This window comes from Furipterus horrens, unplaced genomic scaffold (assembly GCF_987537825.1).
Source record: "Furipterus horrens unplaced genomic scaffold, mFurHor1.1.pri manual_scaffold_10, whole genome shotgun sequence".
Lineage (NCBI taxonomy): Eukaryota > Metazoa > Chordata > Mammalia > Chiroptera > Furipteridae > Furipterus > Furipterus horrens.
In genome coordinates this window covers 100,398,104-100,415,071 of record NW_028327180.1, presented here as the reverse complement: position 1 = coordinate 100,415,071, position 16,968 = coordinate 100,398,104, and the positions used below count along the sequence as shown (strand labels likewise).

Here is a 16,968-nt window from a genome sequence, read left to right as displayed (position 1 = left end):
GGCTCAGTGGACTGAGTGTCAGCCTGAAAGTTAAAAGGTCGCTGGTTCGATTCCCAGTTAGGGCACATGTCTGCATTGTGGGCAGGTCCCCATGTGGGGGTGTTGGGGGTGCTAGGGGTGCTTGAGAAGCAACCAATTGATATTTCTCTCCCTCTCTTCCCCTCTCTCTAAAAATAAAAAACCTTTACAAGAAAATATAGCATAAAAATACATATATATATTTCCACTATGGCCAGGTAGCTCCGCTGGTTAGAGCTTTGCCCCACTATGCCAAGGTTGTGGGTTCAATCCCTGGTCAGGGCACATACAAGTATCAACCAATGACTGCATGAATAAGGGAACAACAACTCAATGTTTCTCTTCCTCTAAAATGAATAAATAATATTACAAATATGTAATGGATTAATAATAAATATATTTCTATAAGTAGACACGTAGATATATTTCCATCTTCTCTTGAGCACTCTGAAGTCCTGGCAGCATTCACCTTGGTCTGCTCCAGGTACTTTCCGGTGCAGCAGGGTTCCCAGCTCCCCCTGGCGTCGAACTCCGGAAGCTTCACCCATTGACATTACCTGCGTGGTCCCTGGGGACATCAGAGTCTACAACACATAACTGGCCAGTCCTCTACACGGCTCCTCAAGCTCTTTCTGAATCTTCCGTACTTCTTTTAAATATATTATTTATTTATTTATTTTTAGAGAGAGAGGAAGGGAGGGAGAGAGCGAGAGAAACATCAGGGCACGAGAGAGACATGGATCGGTTGCCTCTCACACACACACCTGGGGACCTGGCCCACAACCCAGGCATGTACCCTGACCAGGAATTGAACCAGCGACCTTTTGGTTCGCAGGCTGGCGCTCAGTCCACGGAGCCACACCCGCCAGGGCGTGGACGTTCCATATTAAAGAAGAAAATGCTGCACACAGCGTTTCCACATAGATGGCATCTCCGAGAAAGCTCGGTGAAAGACGGCAGACACAGAAGACGGCGTAGTGTGGGAGGCTTTTTATACGAAGTGGCCAGAAAAGGCAAATCTGTAGAGACAGAAAGCAGACCCGTGGCTCAGAGGCTGGGGGGAGAGGGAGGGGCAGTGACCGTTAATGAGGACGGGGTTTCTTTTCCGGATGATGAAACACTTTCAAGCAGGCAGTGGTGACGGTTGCACAATTCTAAATACACTGGAAACCACTGCATGGCACACTCTGAGGGAGTAAACAGGGTATGCGAAGTCTCTCAATTAGACCGTTACAGTCGGCCCTCTGCATTCAAATGAGATTCCCAAACGCGGGTCAGGAAGTTTTTGACCTCCGGTGGGCTGAATCTGCACACGTGAATCCCACAGATGCGGGGGGCCCACGGCATGCCCAGTGCGAGGGCCCTGGAGCCTGTCCCCCACAGTCCCTGAGGGACTGCACTTAAGAAGCACCCGGCCCTGCTGTGATCGCCTGAAACCGTTTCCGGAAGTGCTGGGTCAGTTCACCTTGAGTGTCTCTAGTGTGAGAACCAGTCACTCCACCACACCGCGCCAGGTCACCCACCGCCTGGCAGTTCCTATCCTCCCGGTCTGACCGGCAGCTGGGAAAGTGGTGTCCCGTTTTAACGTAACTTCTATTTCCCTGGTCACCAGCATTGAAATCATTTCATACTTACTGGCCATTTGTATTTTCTCTTCTATGGATTTCCTGTTCATGCCCTTCACCTACTTTGGTATTGGAACGTGTTTTGATTCACCTGTAGTTTTTATACATTCTGTATAGATGTACTTCATTTTATATGTTGCAAGCATTGACTCATGGATCAAGTTTTTAAATGTTTTTATTAATTTGAGAGATGCTACATGGATTTGTTGTTCCACTTACTACTGCAGTCATCGGGTGATTCTTGTGTGTGCCCTGACTGTCCTGACCGGGGACCAAACCCGCAGCCTTGGCGTCCCGGGGCGATGCTCTAACCGACAGAGCTCCCCGGCCAGGGCCTCTCATTGGTCCGTTTCTAATGCAGGTACAACGCTGAGCAAGTATACCATTTTTACCAGGCTGACTTTGTTGCTCACATATTGCTGAAATCCGACTGAAAGAAGTCTGTGCTCTGGCGGCTGAATGAGCTCCACCTTCCTTTCCTGACAGACCCGCCTGTGGAAATGCACAACTGAGGCTGCCTCGGGGGCCCAGATGTGCTCAGGGACCCTCTCTGACACAAGGCAGCATGAGAGCTGCTTCTCCGTCCTCCTCAGAAGCACCTGGTACCGGGTTAAATACCAAGAACCAGCCATGTGGCATCGGACGCCTCTCACCAAGGGCAGGTACTTGACTTCAATGCCGATCTGCCGTCCACAGGTTCATACGGAAACAAGAAACGCAGGGATGATGAAATCAAACTCAAAGCAAAGAACGCATCCTTTCTAGGTCATTGCTCTCAAAAGCAATTTAAAAAGAGATTCTGGACAAGGGTCACGTGCAGGTCTGTCTGTCCTATACATTGGCTATGGCTGTGGGAACCTGGATGAGCACCCCGGGGTCCTGAAAAAGACCTGTGCTCCAGGCTCTGGCCAACCAAGTGCTCCTGCATCCTCACCTGGAGGGGTGCCTTACACCCCGGGCTGAAAGAAGAAGCCACGTGCACAGTCACACACACACACACACACACACACACACACAGACACACACACAGAGATACACAGACACACACACACAGAGATACATGCACACAGACACACAGAGACACGTGCACACACACACACACAGAGACATGTGCACACAGACACAGACACACACACACACACACGCACACGCACACTAGTTCGGTCTAGACCACGGCCTTCAGCCAACGACAGAACGGCAAACAAACCGCAAGGTTCCATTTCATCCCCACGAGTGACTTAGCCCTTGAACGCTCACCGTTTGCTAGAAGCACCTCCCACTCCTCACTGTCAGCCCAGGGGAGCCCAGGGTCCCTGACACCTCTCTTTCCTCCCAAATGAATAAATAAGAACTCAAAGCCCGTACCTTCCAATCGGGTACTAGAGAAAACACCCCCAAGGGCTGTGCTCTGTACCTGAGGGGGAGAGCCTGCCTGAAGCAAACAGACCGGGAGCGCCCCAAGGCGCCAGCAGGGCCGGGACGCCCACACAGGTCGGGACGCCGTCTGTGGCGTCTGTCACAAGGAGTGGCTAGAGTGTGTCCCGCCTTCTCAGCACGACCAGGGACGGCCGGGGAGGAAGCCCCTGCAGCTCCCATTCAGTAAGTCCTTAAAATACATCCACGTCTACACAGCTGCTTAGAAAAATTTTATTTGAACACGTGAAAGACAAATTTATAGAGACCCCAGTGGAAGAGAGATGTCCCTTCCCTCGGCGACAGCGCCGTCCTCGCAGGTCTCCCTGCAGAGCGGGCGCTGGGCGCGAGCCCGGGGTCACACACGGCGGCTCGGAGCTCACGGAGCCCGCGGAGCGGCCCGGGTTCCCGGCAGGAACACATCCCGTTCACAAGGAAGGAAGCCAGGCACGCGACGTGCCAACGCGGCTTTGCACACCCGTGTTCCCGACAGCACAGGCTCAGAGCGTGTGCGGTTGAAGTGACAGGATGGGACAGGCTCGCAGGACTGACATCTTCTCAAGATGCCCCCGTCGCTCTGCGCAGGGCCGACCCTGCCTTCTGCCTCTCCGGTCCGGACTGCTACGGTCGTGACCAGGCAGGAGGCTCCCGGTCAGTGATGTCACAGAACTTCCGCCCCAAGACAGGCCTGCTGGTGAGGAGGGGCCGCCCGGCCGCCCCCCGCGGTCCTCTTCGACGCGGTCGGCCACCCTCGCAGGAAGGCTTCCTCCGCGCAGGCTCAGAAGGCACAGGGCCCCCCGGCGGCGGCGGGGCCGGCCTAGCGGATGGGCCTGAACGGAAACGTCATGCCCGAGAGGAAGGTGTGCCCGGGGTGTGTGGGCAGGGCGGGGTGGGCCGGCACGGCCCCGTAGCCCAGCGGGGGCGTGTGGATGTGCGGGTAGAAGCCGGGCGGCAGCGCGGCGTGGGGCGACTGCGGCACGGGGCCCGAGATCACCAGCTGCAGCAGGCTGCGGAACAAGCAGAGCGTTAGGGCGCGGGGCGTCACGGGGGGGGGGGGGGGACGGAGAGGCGCCGAGGCTGGTGCGGAGCACGCCGTTCCCAGGCTGAGCACGGGGAGGGCGGGGGGTGGCCTGCGGCCAGGGGAGGTGACAGGATTCAGGCTGGCATGGGGCAGAGGAGAGGAGGGCCAGCAGTGGGAAAAGTCAGGACCCTCTAGGTGACAAGGTGACAAGGCGACAATGCAGAGGGAGGGACCCGAGGAAGCCACAGGTGCCCCGGGGGTCAGGGGAGGGGCTGCGGCCACAGACACAGCCCAGCGCCCTGGCCCGGAGGCAGGCCCGCCTCCGTTTCGGCCTCAAGTGCGCGCACTTAGGACGGCCGTGACCCAGGGCTCGCAGGAAGCAGGCCAGCACCAGTTTCCTCAAAGTCACTCTCGTGACAGTCCCGACTGCACGCTCAGCGACGCTGCCGCAGAGCTGGCTCCCTGGCGTCCAGAGTCCTGGGCGGGCCTGGGCCCAGCCTGACCCACCGTCAGGGGCCCACTCCCCTTCCGCTCCCACCCAGGAGCTCAGACCCTCTGACCCTCTGGCCACCTGCTCCTTCACTCCCAGGTGACAGGCTCCCAGACCTCAGGGGCGTCCCCTCCCACCCGCACTCAGCACCCCCTTAACGTAGCCAGGGTGTCTGAGCCCATCCTCCCACTGCAACTCCCCTCCACCCACCTCCACTCCCCCACGCGCAAGGGGCCGCTCTCAGGTTTGGGACAGCAGGAGCCCCCACTTCCCGAAATCCTCTGTCCTGAACTCAACGTCATTTCCAGTGCTGGTCCCTTGTGAAACTCCGTCAACGGGTTCCCCCTATCAGTCCCATCCTTTCTGACTCCACAGTCCCGGCGCAGCTCCACCAACACCGCCCCTTAACCTCCAGCTCCCCAGGCCCCAGCCCCTCCTCAGCCTCAAGGGCCCAGCTCCCCGCACGCGCCCCAAGTGGACAACTTCTCAGGCCCTCCCTGCAGGACAGAGCCCCACCCCCGCTCCAGCTCCCCCTGATTCACCGCGGGGCCTCGGCTCCAGCGGGTCCTGTGCTCCCGGGGTCTGAGCCTGGCGCGCCCTCTCACAGTTTCCAGCTGCCAGGGCCTGTGCCCCCCTCATCTGCCGTGGCTGCCCCGTCGTGGGCCGCTGTCCCTGCTGCCCTCCTGCGGCCCCAGGACAGCCGCCCTCCCAGACCGCTTCCCTCTTGGGTGGGCCCTGGCGACGGGCGGCCTGCTGCCTGCAGACTGAGCCTTCCCACCCTCCCCAAGCACAAAGTCTCTGCCCTGGAGCAGTGACCAAGCCCAGGGCTGGTGCCTTTCACTGTGGCCTGAAGCTCTTCTGGGCCCTTTCCACGTATGTAACTTTTTTATGACTAGGTAAGAAACTCAACTGAAATAAGCAAACAAGTAAATGAATCTAAGGGGGGAGTAGTTCAGGTCACATGTCTGCGTGAACCTGCACAGCCTGCCAGAGACGCAGGCGGTTTCCAGAAGTCTCCGGTCTAGCTGGAAAGACAGCGACACAAAAGGGACGGTCAGAGAGCAAAGACTATTCCCCGTAACCGTCCTCCCTCCTCGCCACACCGGAGCTGGGCTGCCCGGAGGCTGGGCTCCGGGACGGGCACGTTGGGAGAGGCAGGGCCCAGACAGGGCTGCTCAGAAGTTCCCGAGGGGTTCCAGTGCGGACCCCTAGTTACGGCACTAAGTTGATAAAGGATTTATACCCTATCATTATTTTAACACCCTGAAAACACTAAACATTTTTTAAAAAGCTGTGCACTGAGAAGGAAAATATCACAAGGGGTACAAGGGCCCAATTTGTATTAATAATGGCCTCAGGTGCCAGGAAATTTTCTTGGGGCCAGAAGAAAGACAAGGGTCCGCGCAGACTCCTGCGGGAAAGGCGAAGACAGCCCTCTGCACCAGCCGTCCGCGCCGCAGGTCCGCCTCCGACGGGCCCTCTGCTCCACCGGGAAGCACCTCCGCAGGGTCCGTATCACCGGGTCACCTGCCCGAGGCCTCCCCCACACAGGAGGACATGCAGCACCGGGTCACCTGCCCGAAGCCGCCCCCACACAGGAGGACGTGCAGGCCCCCAACTGCACACGAGGACCCGGGTTCCCGGCTGCAGCTCTCCCGCCAGCAGCCCGCAGACTGGCATCGGGCTGGTCCTTTGGCCTCACGTGACATACACGCCCGTGTCAGCTGGCCACTGCCCCCAGCCTCGCTGGCCCCGGCACGCGCAGGGCTGGCTGGCTCCCCCTGTGCACACGGCCTGCGGGCGCCAGCCCTGGAGCCCCACCGCCCCTGCTGAGGACCAACACGCCTCCGAGGAGGACCTGGCGCAGACCCCACCTGTTTCACTTCCGGAAACCCTGCATGCGGACCCTGCAGGGAGCCTCTGGCCTTTGATCACCGACATGTACTTTTTGAGGACACAATGTTCTATCCTGAGGGCCACTACAAACTTACTAACGTTTCTGCAGCTATTTGGCGTGATGACGAGACACAACGTTCCGTCCTGATGGAACACTACTAACCAGGGGTGCCCTCCTGTGGGCGAGTTGCGTTGCTTCCAGGGCTTTGCCGGTACTGCACTTGCATGAAATATTTTTTGTGCACATGCCTCTGTGCTTCTCAGTCAGTGAAATTAGTGAGATTAAGGAGAATCCCGACACTATGGGAACCAGAGTACCGTGCCCGCTTAGACGTTTGCTACGTAACACGCACTGCTCTAAGTGCCTCTGTGCACGAGCTCATTCAGCCCTCACAGAGGAGCTCCCGTGGCAAGACTGGGGAGGAGGCAGGAGGCCCTGAGGCAGGGACTGTTATCTTCTTGATCTTACAGAGAAAAGGAGGCGTGGGCAGTCCGGGACTTGCCCAAGGTCACACAGATAGGAAGCAGCGAGGGCCCTGTGGCCACAGCCCCCGCTTTTCACCACCATTATCACAGCTCCCCCCGCCCCCGCCCCCAGAAGACAATAACCATCACACATGGAGAGTCCCACGCGCTGCTGCCGAGGCTAAGAAGTGCGCAGGGTCTCCCTGTCTGATCTTCACGCAACCCTAGGAGCAGGCGAATCAGTGCCCCCAGTTTACAAGGGGGTCAGCCGAGGCTCCGGGACAGGCAGACGCGGCCAAAGCATCACAGCAAACCACAGACAGAACCGCGCCCGGTGCCAGGGCGCTGCCGGATGGACACTGTGCCCTGGGCTGGGGCTCTGCAGTGTGTCCCAAAGGCCCACACAGCTCGGAGTTCCCAACACTGTGCCCACGTCACCGCAAAACCCATGTACGCACAAGCACTGGCTGAGCAGGACGCTCTCAAGCTGATTCTGGTTTCTTCCCTTGACCCTAGCAAGACGGCCACCATCTCTGTCTTTGATTCTCTCTACTGGGCCTTCCTGTCACGGGGGCGATGCCACCCACTCTGTCCCCCACTATCATCAGTCCTTACAGGGCTCCGCAGATACGGAGCCTAGACCCTGCAGCCCAGGACAGGGGCCGCCCTGCCTTGGCCCCCCCGGCGGGAGCACTTACTTGTTATGGGGCAGCCTGGAGCACAGGGTCCTCAGGTCATCTGAAACAAGGAGACAGGCGATCAAGGACGGGCCGGGGCACAGCAGGTAAGGTGTCCATGACGATCTTCCCAAGGGCGCCGTGAGACAGCCACACTGCCTGACTGCACTTTCCCGCCACTGCTGACTGACCGTCCTCTCCTGCCCGTGTCTGCGCTAACAAATTAAGCCCCAACCAGGACGCAGCACCCAGGGAGGGGGCGGCTCTCCGGGCAGATTGCTGGCAGCCCGCACAGGGCCCCGAGGCAGGGTCCCCCTAGGCAGATCGGACGCCTGGGGCAGTAAGAGCTGGGTAGGAGGGAAACCTGTCACCAGCAACCACGGCCTGGGGCCACAGGCCGCCTCGGGGAGCCAACTGTCCCACTGGAAACACAGGGGTGTCATCACACCAGGAGCGCATTCTCCTGGGAGCAGTCAGGCTAAGGTGCCCTCCAAACGTGACGGGAATGCTTTGTGCACTTAAACCTGTGCATTCTACTGCCTGTGCATCAGGCCTCAGTCAAGAAGGACTGCGGAAAAAGAAGAAGAGTCCCTGAGGCAAAGACACTCAGCTCTCCCTCTCGAGGAGTCCCCGGTCCCAGGCGTCGATGGCCAGGAGACCACAGACACCGTGGTCACAGTGCTCTGCGCACCGTGTCCCGAGGCTGCCCCTGCCTGCCTTCGAGTTCACTGAGAGGAGAAGCCCTAGAAGAGGCAGAGAGCAGTACCTGCCCAGGCCCCCACTTCCGTTCAGACTGCTGGGGGCGCCCCACCCCAAGGAAGGCCGGGCGGCAGCACCCACCTCTCGTGCACAGCAGCGCCCCTGACGCCATGGCCACCTGCAGCGCCTGCGCGAGGCGGTCCAGGGACAGCTCGACCTCCTGGGAGGCGTTGAGGGGGTTCAGCTCATCTGCCAGCCTGCTGACCTCCTCCACCAGCGGGACCATGTGGTCGAAGAGGACCAGCCCCAGACGCCCGTACAGGTTCTTCTCGGTGAGGTGCACCTGGAGGACCATGAGGACCTGCAGGACGCTCAGGTGCAGTTTGGAGTACAAGAGGTGGGAGTCTCTGTCCAGCCCTCCCGAGTCCTGGGCAGCTTTGGGGGGCACGTGGCCATTGGCTAAGGAGGGCTTCTTCTTCCTTTTGTAAGCCAGAGGGGCCTTCACACACCAGCGAATCAGTCCGGTGAGCGGGGTGAGCTCTAAAAAGCCGATGGGGAGATTGGCTGCGATCGGAGTATTTAAAAAAGTGATGAGAATCAACCTCGAGTCCTCAAAAATCCAGGTGACAATCATTTCAAGCAGGTCCAGCGGTGGGATGAGGTCATCTGCAAAGACACATGGAGTCAGGAGGGGTTCCAGCCCCAGGGACAGAAGTGGGAGGAGGAAGGTGGATCCCTAGGTTCCCGGTACTTACCGCCTGACGCTCACGTGACCTACGCCTTTGCTCATCTATTCTCCATCCCCGTCCCTAGAACGTCTCTCCGTGAGGGCTGGGACGCTTGTCTTACTCACTGTTATGTCCCGGTGACAGGACTGTGTGGCCGATGTAGGGCTCATGAAGTATTTAACTCAACAATGACCTTCAACTGCGTTACGTCTTGAAGAAAGTTTATGCTACGTGTCATTTTAAATACACCTCCGCACCCTTTGCCCGAAACTACCCCATGTTGCACTGTACCCCTCCCTTGTGAGCGGGTTTCACCCCGGTGTTTGGTGTCTCCTCCAGGGAGTGCAGGCAGTGAGCTGCCAGCTGCCGAGGGCCAGCCCAGCCCCCAGCCTGGAACCCTCGTCCACCCACGAACCTGAGCTCCTGGGGCCCAGGAACTGTCACGTTCCACGGCCCAGACAGAGAACAATAACAAAAGCAAACGTTGGCGTTCGGAGGGGCTTACTGCGTGCTCACGCTGGCTGCATTCCTTTACAGGGATTCACACGTTTAACCCCAAACCAGCCCAGGAGAAACTGAGGCACGGTGATGTCTAGCAATCTCCGCCAGGGCTCCTCAGAAGTATGCGGTGGGCCCAGTTCCGGCCCCGGGGGCCTGGCTCTGAACCCCGAGGCTGCGCATGGGGGCGGGTCCCGGGCCGCCCGTCTCCGGGGCTGTGCACCCCGCAGCTCACGACAGAGCCTGGCTGGGGCCGAGCACGACGAGGGAGCGACGTGGGGTCAGTGGGACACGCGACGCTGGGAGCCCCCTGAGTGCACTTTCGCAGAGGACACTGGCCGTCTCCCCTGAGAGTTTGCCTGCTGTCTGGGTGTTAAACCAGCACACACCAGCCCCCGACCCTTCTGTCACCAAGTGATGGCCCACAGCAGGAAGTAGCTGATGTGACAAGGTAAACGGTGGGCGGCCCTGTGTCCGGTCCCCGGTTCCCTGAGACACAGCTGCCGGCACACACCAGTCCCACACCCACTCCCACGGCATATCACCCTCCAAACCTAAGCTGACGCGTCGCTGAGAACCCGAAGGCACGTTGTGCATGCGTGCCATGTGCGTGCACCCGAGTGTGTACCTGAGAGCGAATACACCCTCCGACCCTTCTACTCAGCACCCGAGTACCCTGCACCATTCCTGTCACCAGCAGCGCCAAAGCCGCAGCAGCACCATCCCGGCAGCGGACTGCAGGCCCAGCCCTGGAGGCCGCCACTGCACGCCCAGGGGTCTCCGTTCCTCCAGACTCATCAAGCTGCATGGATTGAATCTGTACAGCTCTTCGCATGTCAATCGCACCTCAATAAAGTGGTTTAAAAGAAACCATTGACAGCCCTGGCTGGCTTGGCTCAGTTGGTTGGAACTCATCCTATGGACTGGAAGGTCACGGGTTCAGTTCCAGATCAGGGCACATACCCAGGTTACAGGTTCAATTCCGGGTCAGGATGCGAAGAAGGCAACCAATCAATGTTTCTTCCCTCTCCCCCCCTTTCTTGCTCTCTCTCTTAAGAACAATGGAAAAAAAAATGTCCTTGGGTGAGAATTTAAAAAAAAAAAAGAAGAAGAAATCACTGACATATTGGACTAGCAAACTGGCTTGAGAGAAAAATACTGCGTCCCACATCCACTCTAGAATGTTGGCGGTAGTCTCTGAACGTTACTTCTTTTTCATGTGTTAGTTAACCCATTCCCAAAGTTAAGGCCAATTTCTATCCTTGTTGGCCTAGAATAACTACGAAGGCTGAAAGAACAACTATGATGCTGTAAACTAGGTTTAATTAAATCTTTCCTAGTGGAAAGCAAAAGGCCTGAATACTGTTCCCAGCTACTAGCAGCTCTTGGAAGCCTCGGGACAGTGCCCGGGACAACCCCACCCCAGCAGCGGGGCCCCACTCCCCTGCCTCCCACCCCAGGGCAAACCGCTGTGGGAGGAGAAGTCTGAAGCACGCGTGTGAATATGATAGGCAGTTGAATGTTCACACCGTGTTTACACTAACTTTATCAAGAGAACTAAAAAGCTGAGCAGCAAGAAAAGAGCTACAAATAAAAGGAAAATCAAGCCCTGGCCATGAAGCTCAGTTGGTTAGAGCGTCATCCCAATACTCCAAGGTTGCAGGTTTGATCCCCAGTCAGGGCACCTACAAGGATCAACCAATGAATGCATCAATAAGTGGAACAACAAATCTGTATTTCTCTTTCTCTCTCTGCCTCTACAATTAAAGATAAATAAATTTAAAAATATACGGGGGGGGGGGGGGGGAGGGGTGAATCAACCCTAACCAGGCTGCGGGGGGGAGGCCTAGGCTGGACTGAACAAAAGCGGGGAATGCTGTTGAAGACTCTCACGCTGCTGGGAGAGCTCCCAGATCACGATGAGGCGGGACTGTTCGTCTGCCTCTGAGTGGTGACAGCCGAGGGCAGAGCGGGACCCCGAAGCAGAAAAGCGGCTCTGGGTGGCCCCGCTGAGAAAGTGGCTCACCGGGCAAGGCCCCCAACCGCTGCACGTGGAACACCAGGGCCACAGCTCTCACCCCAGTTTAGCCAGAGCTGGGCAGCGGCCCCTGGTTCCTTACTGGGAGTCTGCACCGAACGACCTGCCCAGGGGCCATGCTGCTAGCAGGGACAAGGGCCTCTCCCGGCCAGAGTCAGCTGGCCTCCAACGGCCACTGGGGACCCCTCCTGGGCTAAGGAGTCTCAGAACAGCCCCGAGAGCGCGCACACCTCCGAGGTGCGATGCTGGGAGGACGTGTTACGGCCGAGGGGCGCTGATGCCAAAGATGGCTCCCCTGAGCCTCTTCGTGAGGAAGCAATCAGAGAAATCCAAACTGAGGGACACTGCAAACAGCAGGCCTGAGTTCTTCAGAAAGTCAATGTCATGGGACACATTTTAAATGCTGGGAACGGTTCCAGGTTTAAAGACCGAAGTGACATGATAGCTCTGCACAATGTGCGATCCCCCATCGGGATCCTAAATTCTCCTGATCCCCGAAGGGGGGTGGGGGCTGTTAAAGACACCATTGAGACCAGCAGGGAAATCTGAACACAGGCTAGTGGAAGACAATGAATAACAGGCTCCCCACGTGTCGACTCCCTAGGCGTGATGGGATCACGGCGGCGTCAGGGAACGGTCCCGCTCTCAGGAAATACGTGCTGCAGCACCTGGCACTGGCAGCAAAGCCAGAAGCTCAGGGGAAGAGCCTCTGTGAGCGCGCGAGCACAGAAAGGAAGGGAGAGAAAGGGCACGCATGTCACACGCTGTGAACTGGTAAATCTAGGTGAGCTCAGCGAGCGTTTGTTATAATAATATTCTTGCAACCTTCCTGAAGTTTAAAATTTTTCAATATAAAAAGTGAGGGACAAAAACAAAAACAAGTCGAGTCTACGGAGAAAGCCGTGTCCCTCCCAGACACCAGACCCTGACGTTTTGGGCTGTCTGCCCCTGGGAACCACTAAGGAAATTCCCTGTTAGCAAATTCCAGAAGTCCAGGTGGCCCATTCCTTTAGCTTTTGGCCTAAAATACAACAGACATTTCAGAGACAAAAGCCCAAACCACCAACCCATTCACTGGACACGTCACCTGGGCGCTGGCAGACACAAAACTGGCCATCAGCTACAGCTTCTCTACCTGGCAGCCACCTACTGGGCGCTTACCTGATGACAGGTCGTAGAGCGCAGTGACAGAGGTGATGAGCTGGCAGCAGAAGCGGGGGCTGGCGCTGAGCACCTGCCTCAGCGTCTGCACGGAGCCCGGCACCAGGCAGCAGTAGTCATCCACGAGGGCCCGGGCCAGCCTCACGCAGTAGACCACGGGTGTCCGCTGGAAAGAAGCCACAGTCCACGTTACCACGGTGTCACGCGCAAGCAGATGAGCGGTGACACACAGGTGGTAGAGACCCCCAGCACCGCAGGACCCCTCTGGGGGGCGGGGAAGGACTGTCACAGCTCCCTCTGAGCAGGGCCGGTCCAACTCCAGCCCACAGCCCGCCGCCAGCCCGCCACCAGCCCGCCACCAGTTCTTGCGAGGGCGGTTGTACCGCCTCAGCCCCGTTCCCACGCTTGCCTGTTGTCTAAGGCTGCTTTGCCTACCGGGGCAGAGCCGAACAGTCGTGACAGTTATTACATGGCCCACAGAGCCTAAAATATTTACTGCCTTGCCCTTCACATAAGATGCCTGCAGACCCTCGCTTTGAAGTTTACTTAAGAAAGATCACTCCTCGCAACTCCCGTGAGCCTGCGGTTGAGACTCCAACGGTAAACCTTAACGGCTGCTACGGCTTTGAAGAGCCTTAGGAGAGTTTGTGAACCGTCCGTCACAGGATTCAGAGCAGTAGCCTCTCCATTTCTCTCTCAGTCCTGTCCTCTAACAGGTTTCCATAATAGTTCCAAGTCCGCCCTTACCACCCTCCCTGGCCTTTCTCCTTCGCACTCAGAGGCTGATCGGCGACTCCTGCCCCGTTCAACAGCTGCCCAGGACGCTACAGATCCAGGGCCCGAGTGCGGCCTCCAGGGGAAACTGTGAGAGAGCAGGCCAGACTGGCCATCCAGGCTGCACTCTGCCCACTACTCCACACCGGCCACCTCTGCCTCTTCTCGGGGCAGCTGCGGCCTCGCGCCCCCGTGGGGCGAACCGTGACCCAAACCACGAAGACCCTGTCCTGTTGTTCACATCTGCCCTCATTTTGCCAAAATGCCAGCACACTGCATCCTGAGAGATAAACGGAAACTTATGTGATGAATCACAAGACACTAAGCTTGGCTTCAGGAGGCTGCCAAGGGTTACAGGTAATTTTGAGGTTAAATACAACCCACATGATCAATTCAGATGCCCCAGAAATCCTATTGGGGAGAATTAAGGCAGATCCCACTGAGACTTACCTGTGTACTGCAAAGAAAAAATATATCTTCTTGCTACTCAAATGTTAAGGATAAATAAGATTACAAGGAAAACATTTAAATAAAAATTTTTAAAAGTGCTTTCAAGACCTTGGGGATGAACAGGTTTATGAAACTGAATGCAGTTAATTCTGTTCGCATAACTGTGGACAGTAATCAAAATTTCCAGTTAATAATTACTCTACGCGGATTATCGACCTTCTGAGAACTTCGAGTAAAGAAAAGCAAAACAAAATCAATCTCCCAATATACCACCTAACACAATATCTACTGTCAATATACATTTTTCCTTTGGTATTTAAAGCCCCCTAGAAAGCTTTTCTGTCCCTCAGAAGAGCCACGCACTTTGTAACGTCATCCTGGAGCATCGCAAACCAACTCGCACGCTAACGGACCTAACTGTGTAGAAAACAAGAAAACACGCCACAAATTGACATGTAGGGATCTTAACAACAAAGTCCTATATTTGAGGCTGCATGCATAGTTGTTTTCAAAATCCTACCTATCATTTTCAACTAAGAAAAATGATTTTTCACTTGTTCTAAAGATGGAGCCTTTCCTTTTTCTAATTAATTTACCACCAGAAACTACTGTTTTCTCAAGAACGGTCATTAGCTGTGTATAAATATAGGTCTGGGGTCTCAGCCTACAGTGACGTCGAGGAGACAGCATCTGGCAAAGACCTCTCAAGAAATCCAATTGCTTGGAAATTCCTGACACTTAGCTCCTCTGCAGGGACTCCCGGGAGAAGGCTGTTTCTGGAAAGGTACCTGGAGCCAGGAGGCGGCACACTCCAGCACGGGGATCCGGCACACGGCCACGGCCATGGAGACCAGTTTCCCCAGCAAGCTCATCCGGCTGTCATCCGCTTTGTTCCCTTGGGGACTGAAAAGGGATGAGAACATAATCTGCCGAACAGAGTCCTTGGTTTGCTCCTGGAAATAATTGCACATGATTTCAAGAAGCTGGAGCTCCTGAAGTGAATTCAGTCTCTACAAAACAAACCCAGGAGAAGCGATGAGAAACTCAGTTTTAACACGCATATCAGCTCATACAACAAGAAAACAGGAACTATGCTATTCTCCCCGGGGGACCTTTCACCCCTCTAACAGCCCAGGTGCCAGGGAGCAGGTCTCTCCCGTGCTTCCCAGGAACTGTCATTGCACTTCATTATGCATCACCCCGGGTGGGGGGCGTTCAGAATGGCCGACAGAGGTTTGAGGTTCTCAATAACAGGCCTTTAAAGTCTCTTCCTCCTTTAACACCGTGAGAACACGGCGGTCACTCGGCCCGCAAAGCAAGCGCACGGCCGAGCCACGCTCAGGACTCCGGAGGTCTGGGCTGCAGCCGGAGGAGCGAGGCCAAGGGCGAGAACGCAGCCCGGCCGGGAAGGGCGGTTGGGGTCCGGCTAGCAGCCGTCGCCGAGGCGGGGGCAGCGAGCAGGGGCGTGCTGCTGCGGCCGCGGTCCCCGCCGGGCGCTCCGCGCGCCGCACCTTGGGCTGCGCGCCGCGCTCCTTGGGCACCTGGTACACGAACTCCTCCAGCAGCTCCACCGGCCCCTTGTCCACGATGGGCAGCGGCGCGCTCTGCAGCTGGCTGCTGAAGTAGATGTCCAAGTGGTACAGCACCTCCTTGGCGGCGCTCAGCGCGTCGCGGCGCAGCAGCGAGTGGCGGATGTCGCTCATGGTGCGGCCGCTGCGGCCCGGGGCACCGGCAGCGCGGCCGGACTTCCGCCCCGAGCCCGGCAGACGCGCCCGCCGCCCTGGAGACAAAGAGGCCGCGACCCGGGCTCCGCCCGCCGAGCCGGGCCTGGGCCGCGGCGCCCGCCCGCCCGCCGCTCCCCGCTCGGGCCCGCTCAGGGGACCATCGCCGCCGCCGGCCAGCGGGACACCCAGGTGTGGGACTGCGGCGTCACCGAGAGCCGCGGGAGCCCGACACCGCCCAGCCGAACGGCGGGGGAAAGGCAAGCGCGGCGACGGCGGCCCGCAGGGGTCACGCCCAGCCCAGGGCGAGCGCCCGCTCTCCGGAGGGCGCCCCCTGGCGGCCCCGTCCGCAGACGCGGAAGGGCAGCGCCGCGGACAGAGGCACGCCCCGCCCCCGCGCCCGCCTTCGCCCCGCGGGCCGCAGCGCCAGCGAGCGCTCATTGGGCCTGCGCTCCCGACCCCGCCCCGCCCCGCCCCGCCGCTTCCTTGGTCCGGGTTCCAAGATTACACGTGGGATTTCACTGTGTTTCCCACCATTCAGGGCAGGGTGGTGGCAACTCGTCTTACAGATGACATCTAGTCTGACCTCAAGGGGCTGCGGTGACAAAGGATGCTTCCTGCCCGACTGCCAGTCCTGTCCCCGGTGTCCCTATACCCCAACCCCTTCAGGGCGGCCTTGGACGGCCATGGGAATCGTAGGTGTCCTGCTCCTAAAGACTCCCTCACCCTAAAACCCCTCAGCACTTCCTAGGAAATCCCTTTTCCAGCATTCATCTCTCTGCAACGAATTAACTAGGCTGTTTGAAACTTTAAATATAGGGCAGAAGAGACTGGAACATGGCCACAAGAGGCCGCTGGAGGGCAGGCAAGAGGTTGCCAGCACAGAAATGCACCCTATTGTAAAAGGCCCACGCAGACCCGAGTGAGGATCCTGGAGATGGAAAAAACAAAAAAACAAAACAAAAAATACCGCGAGTCCTTTCCCTGGGAGAGATGGGAAGGGCGCCGAGAAGGCACAGCCAGGCACAACTCCAAGTCGCTGAGACCCTCCTGCGCACCAGGGGACACTGTCCAGGAGCTGAGTCTACAGGGGGTGACCAAGGTCAAGTGGAAGCTGTGTGGGACGTCGCTAGGACACCAGACTCTCCGCTCCAGCAGGCCGAGTGCCCAGAGGGTGAGCAAGGGGTTCTATTCGGCACTTTTCACTTCCTTTCCTTAACTTAACGACTGAAAGCCGATTTACAAAGACAGCTCAGGAAACAAGGGGAAAAAAAAACAGCTTAGGAAGTATCCA

At 57.6% G+C, this 16,968-nt stretch overlaps 1 protein-coding gene across 3 annotated transcripts; it reads right to left on the bottom strand.

Moving 5' to 3' along the window:
* Positions 1 to 974: 974 nt before the first annotated feature.
* Positions 975 to 15,963, bottom strand: INTS15 (integrator complex subunit 15). Of its 3 annotated transcripts, none has more exons than XM_090288641.1 (6): positions 15,465 to 15,963; positions 14,742 to 14,963; positions 12,730 to 12,895; positions 8,446 to 8,970; positions 7,627 to 7,666; positions 975 to 1,037 (listed from the first exon to the last, which is right to left on the bottom strand). In XM_090288641.1, the coding sequence occupies exons 1-6, from the start codon at positions 15,654 to 15,656 to the stop codon at positions 1,010 to 1,012; spliced, it is 1,173 nt and encodes a 390-aa protein (XP_090144767.1). In that variant the 5' UTR covers positions 15,657 to 15,963; the 3' UTR covers positions 975 to 1,009. The 3 variants fall into 3 exon arrangements, with proteins under 3 accessions (XP_090144767.1, XP_090144766.1, XP_090144765.1); XM_090288640.1 differs by lacking the exon at positions 975 to 1,037 and adding an exon at positions 3,669 to 4,063 and having other exon boundaries at positions 15,495 to 15,962; XM_090288639.1 differs by lacking the exon at positions 975 to 1,037 and adding an exon at positions 3,669 to 4,063 and having other exon boundaries at positions 15,465 to 15,961.
* Between the last annotated feature and the right edge of the window lie 1,005 nt (positions 15,964 to 16,968).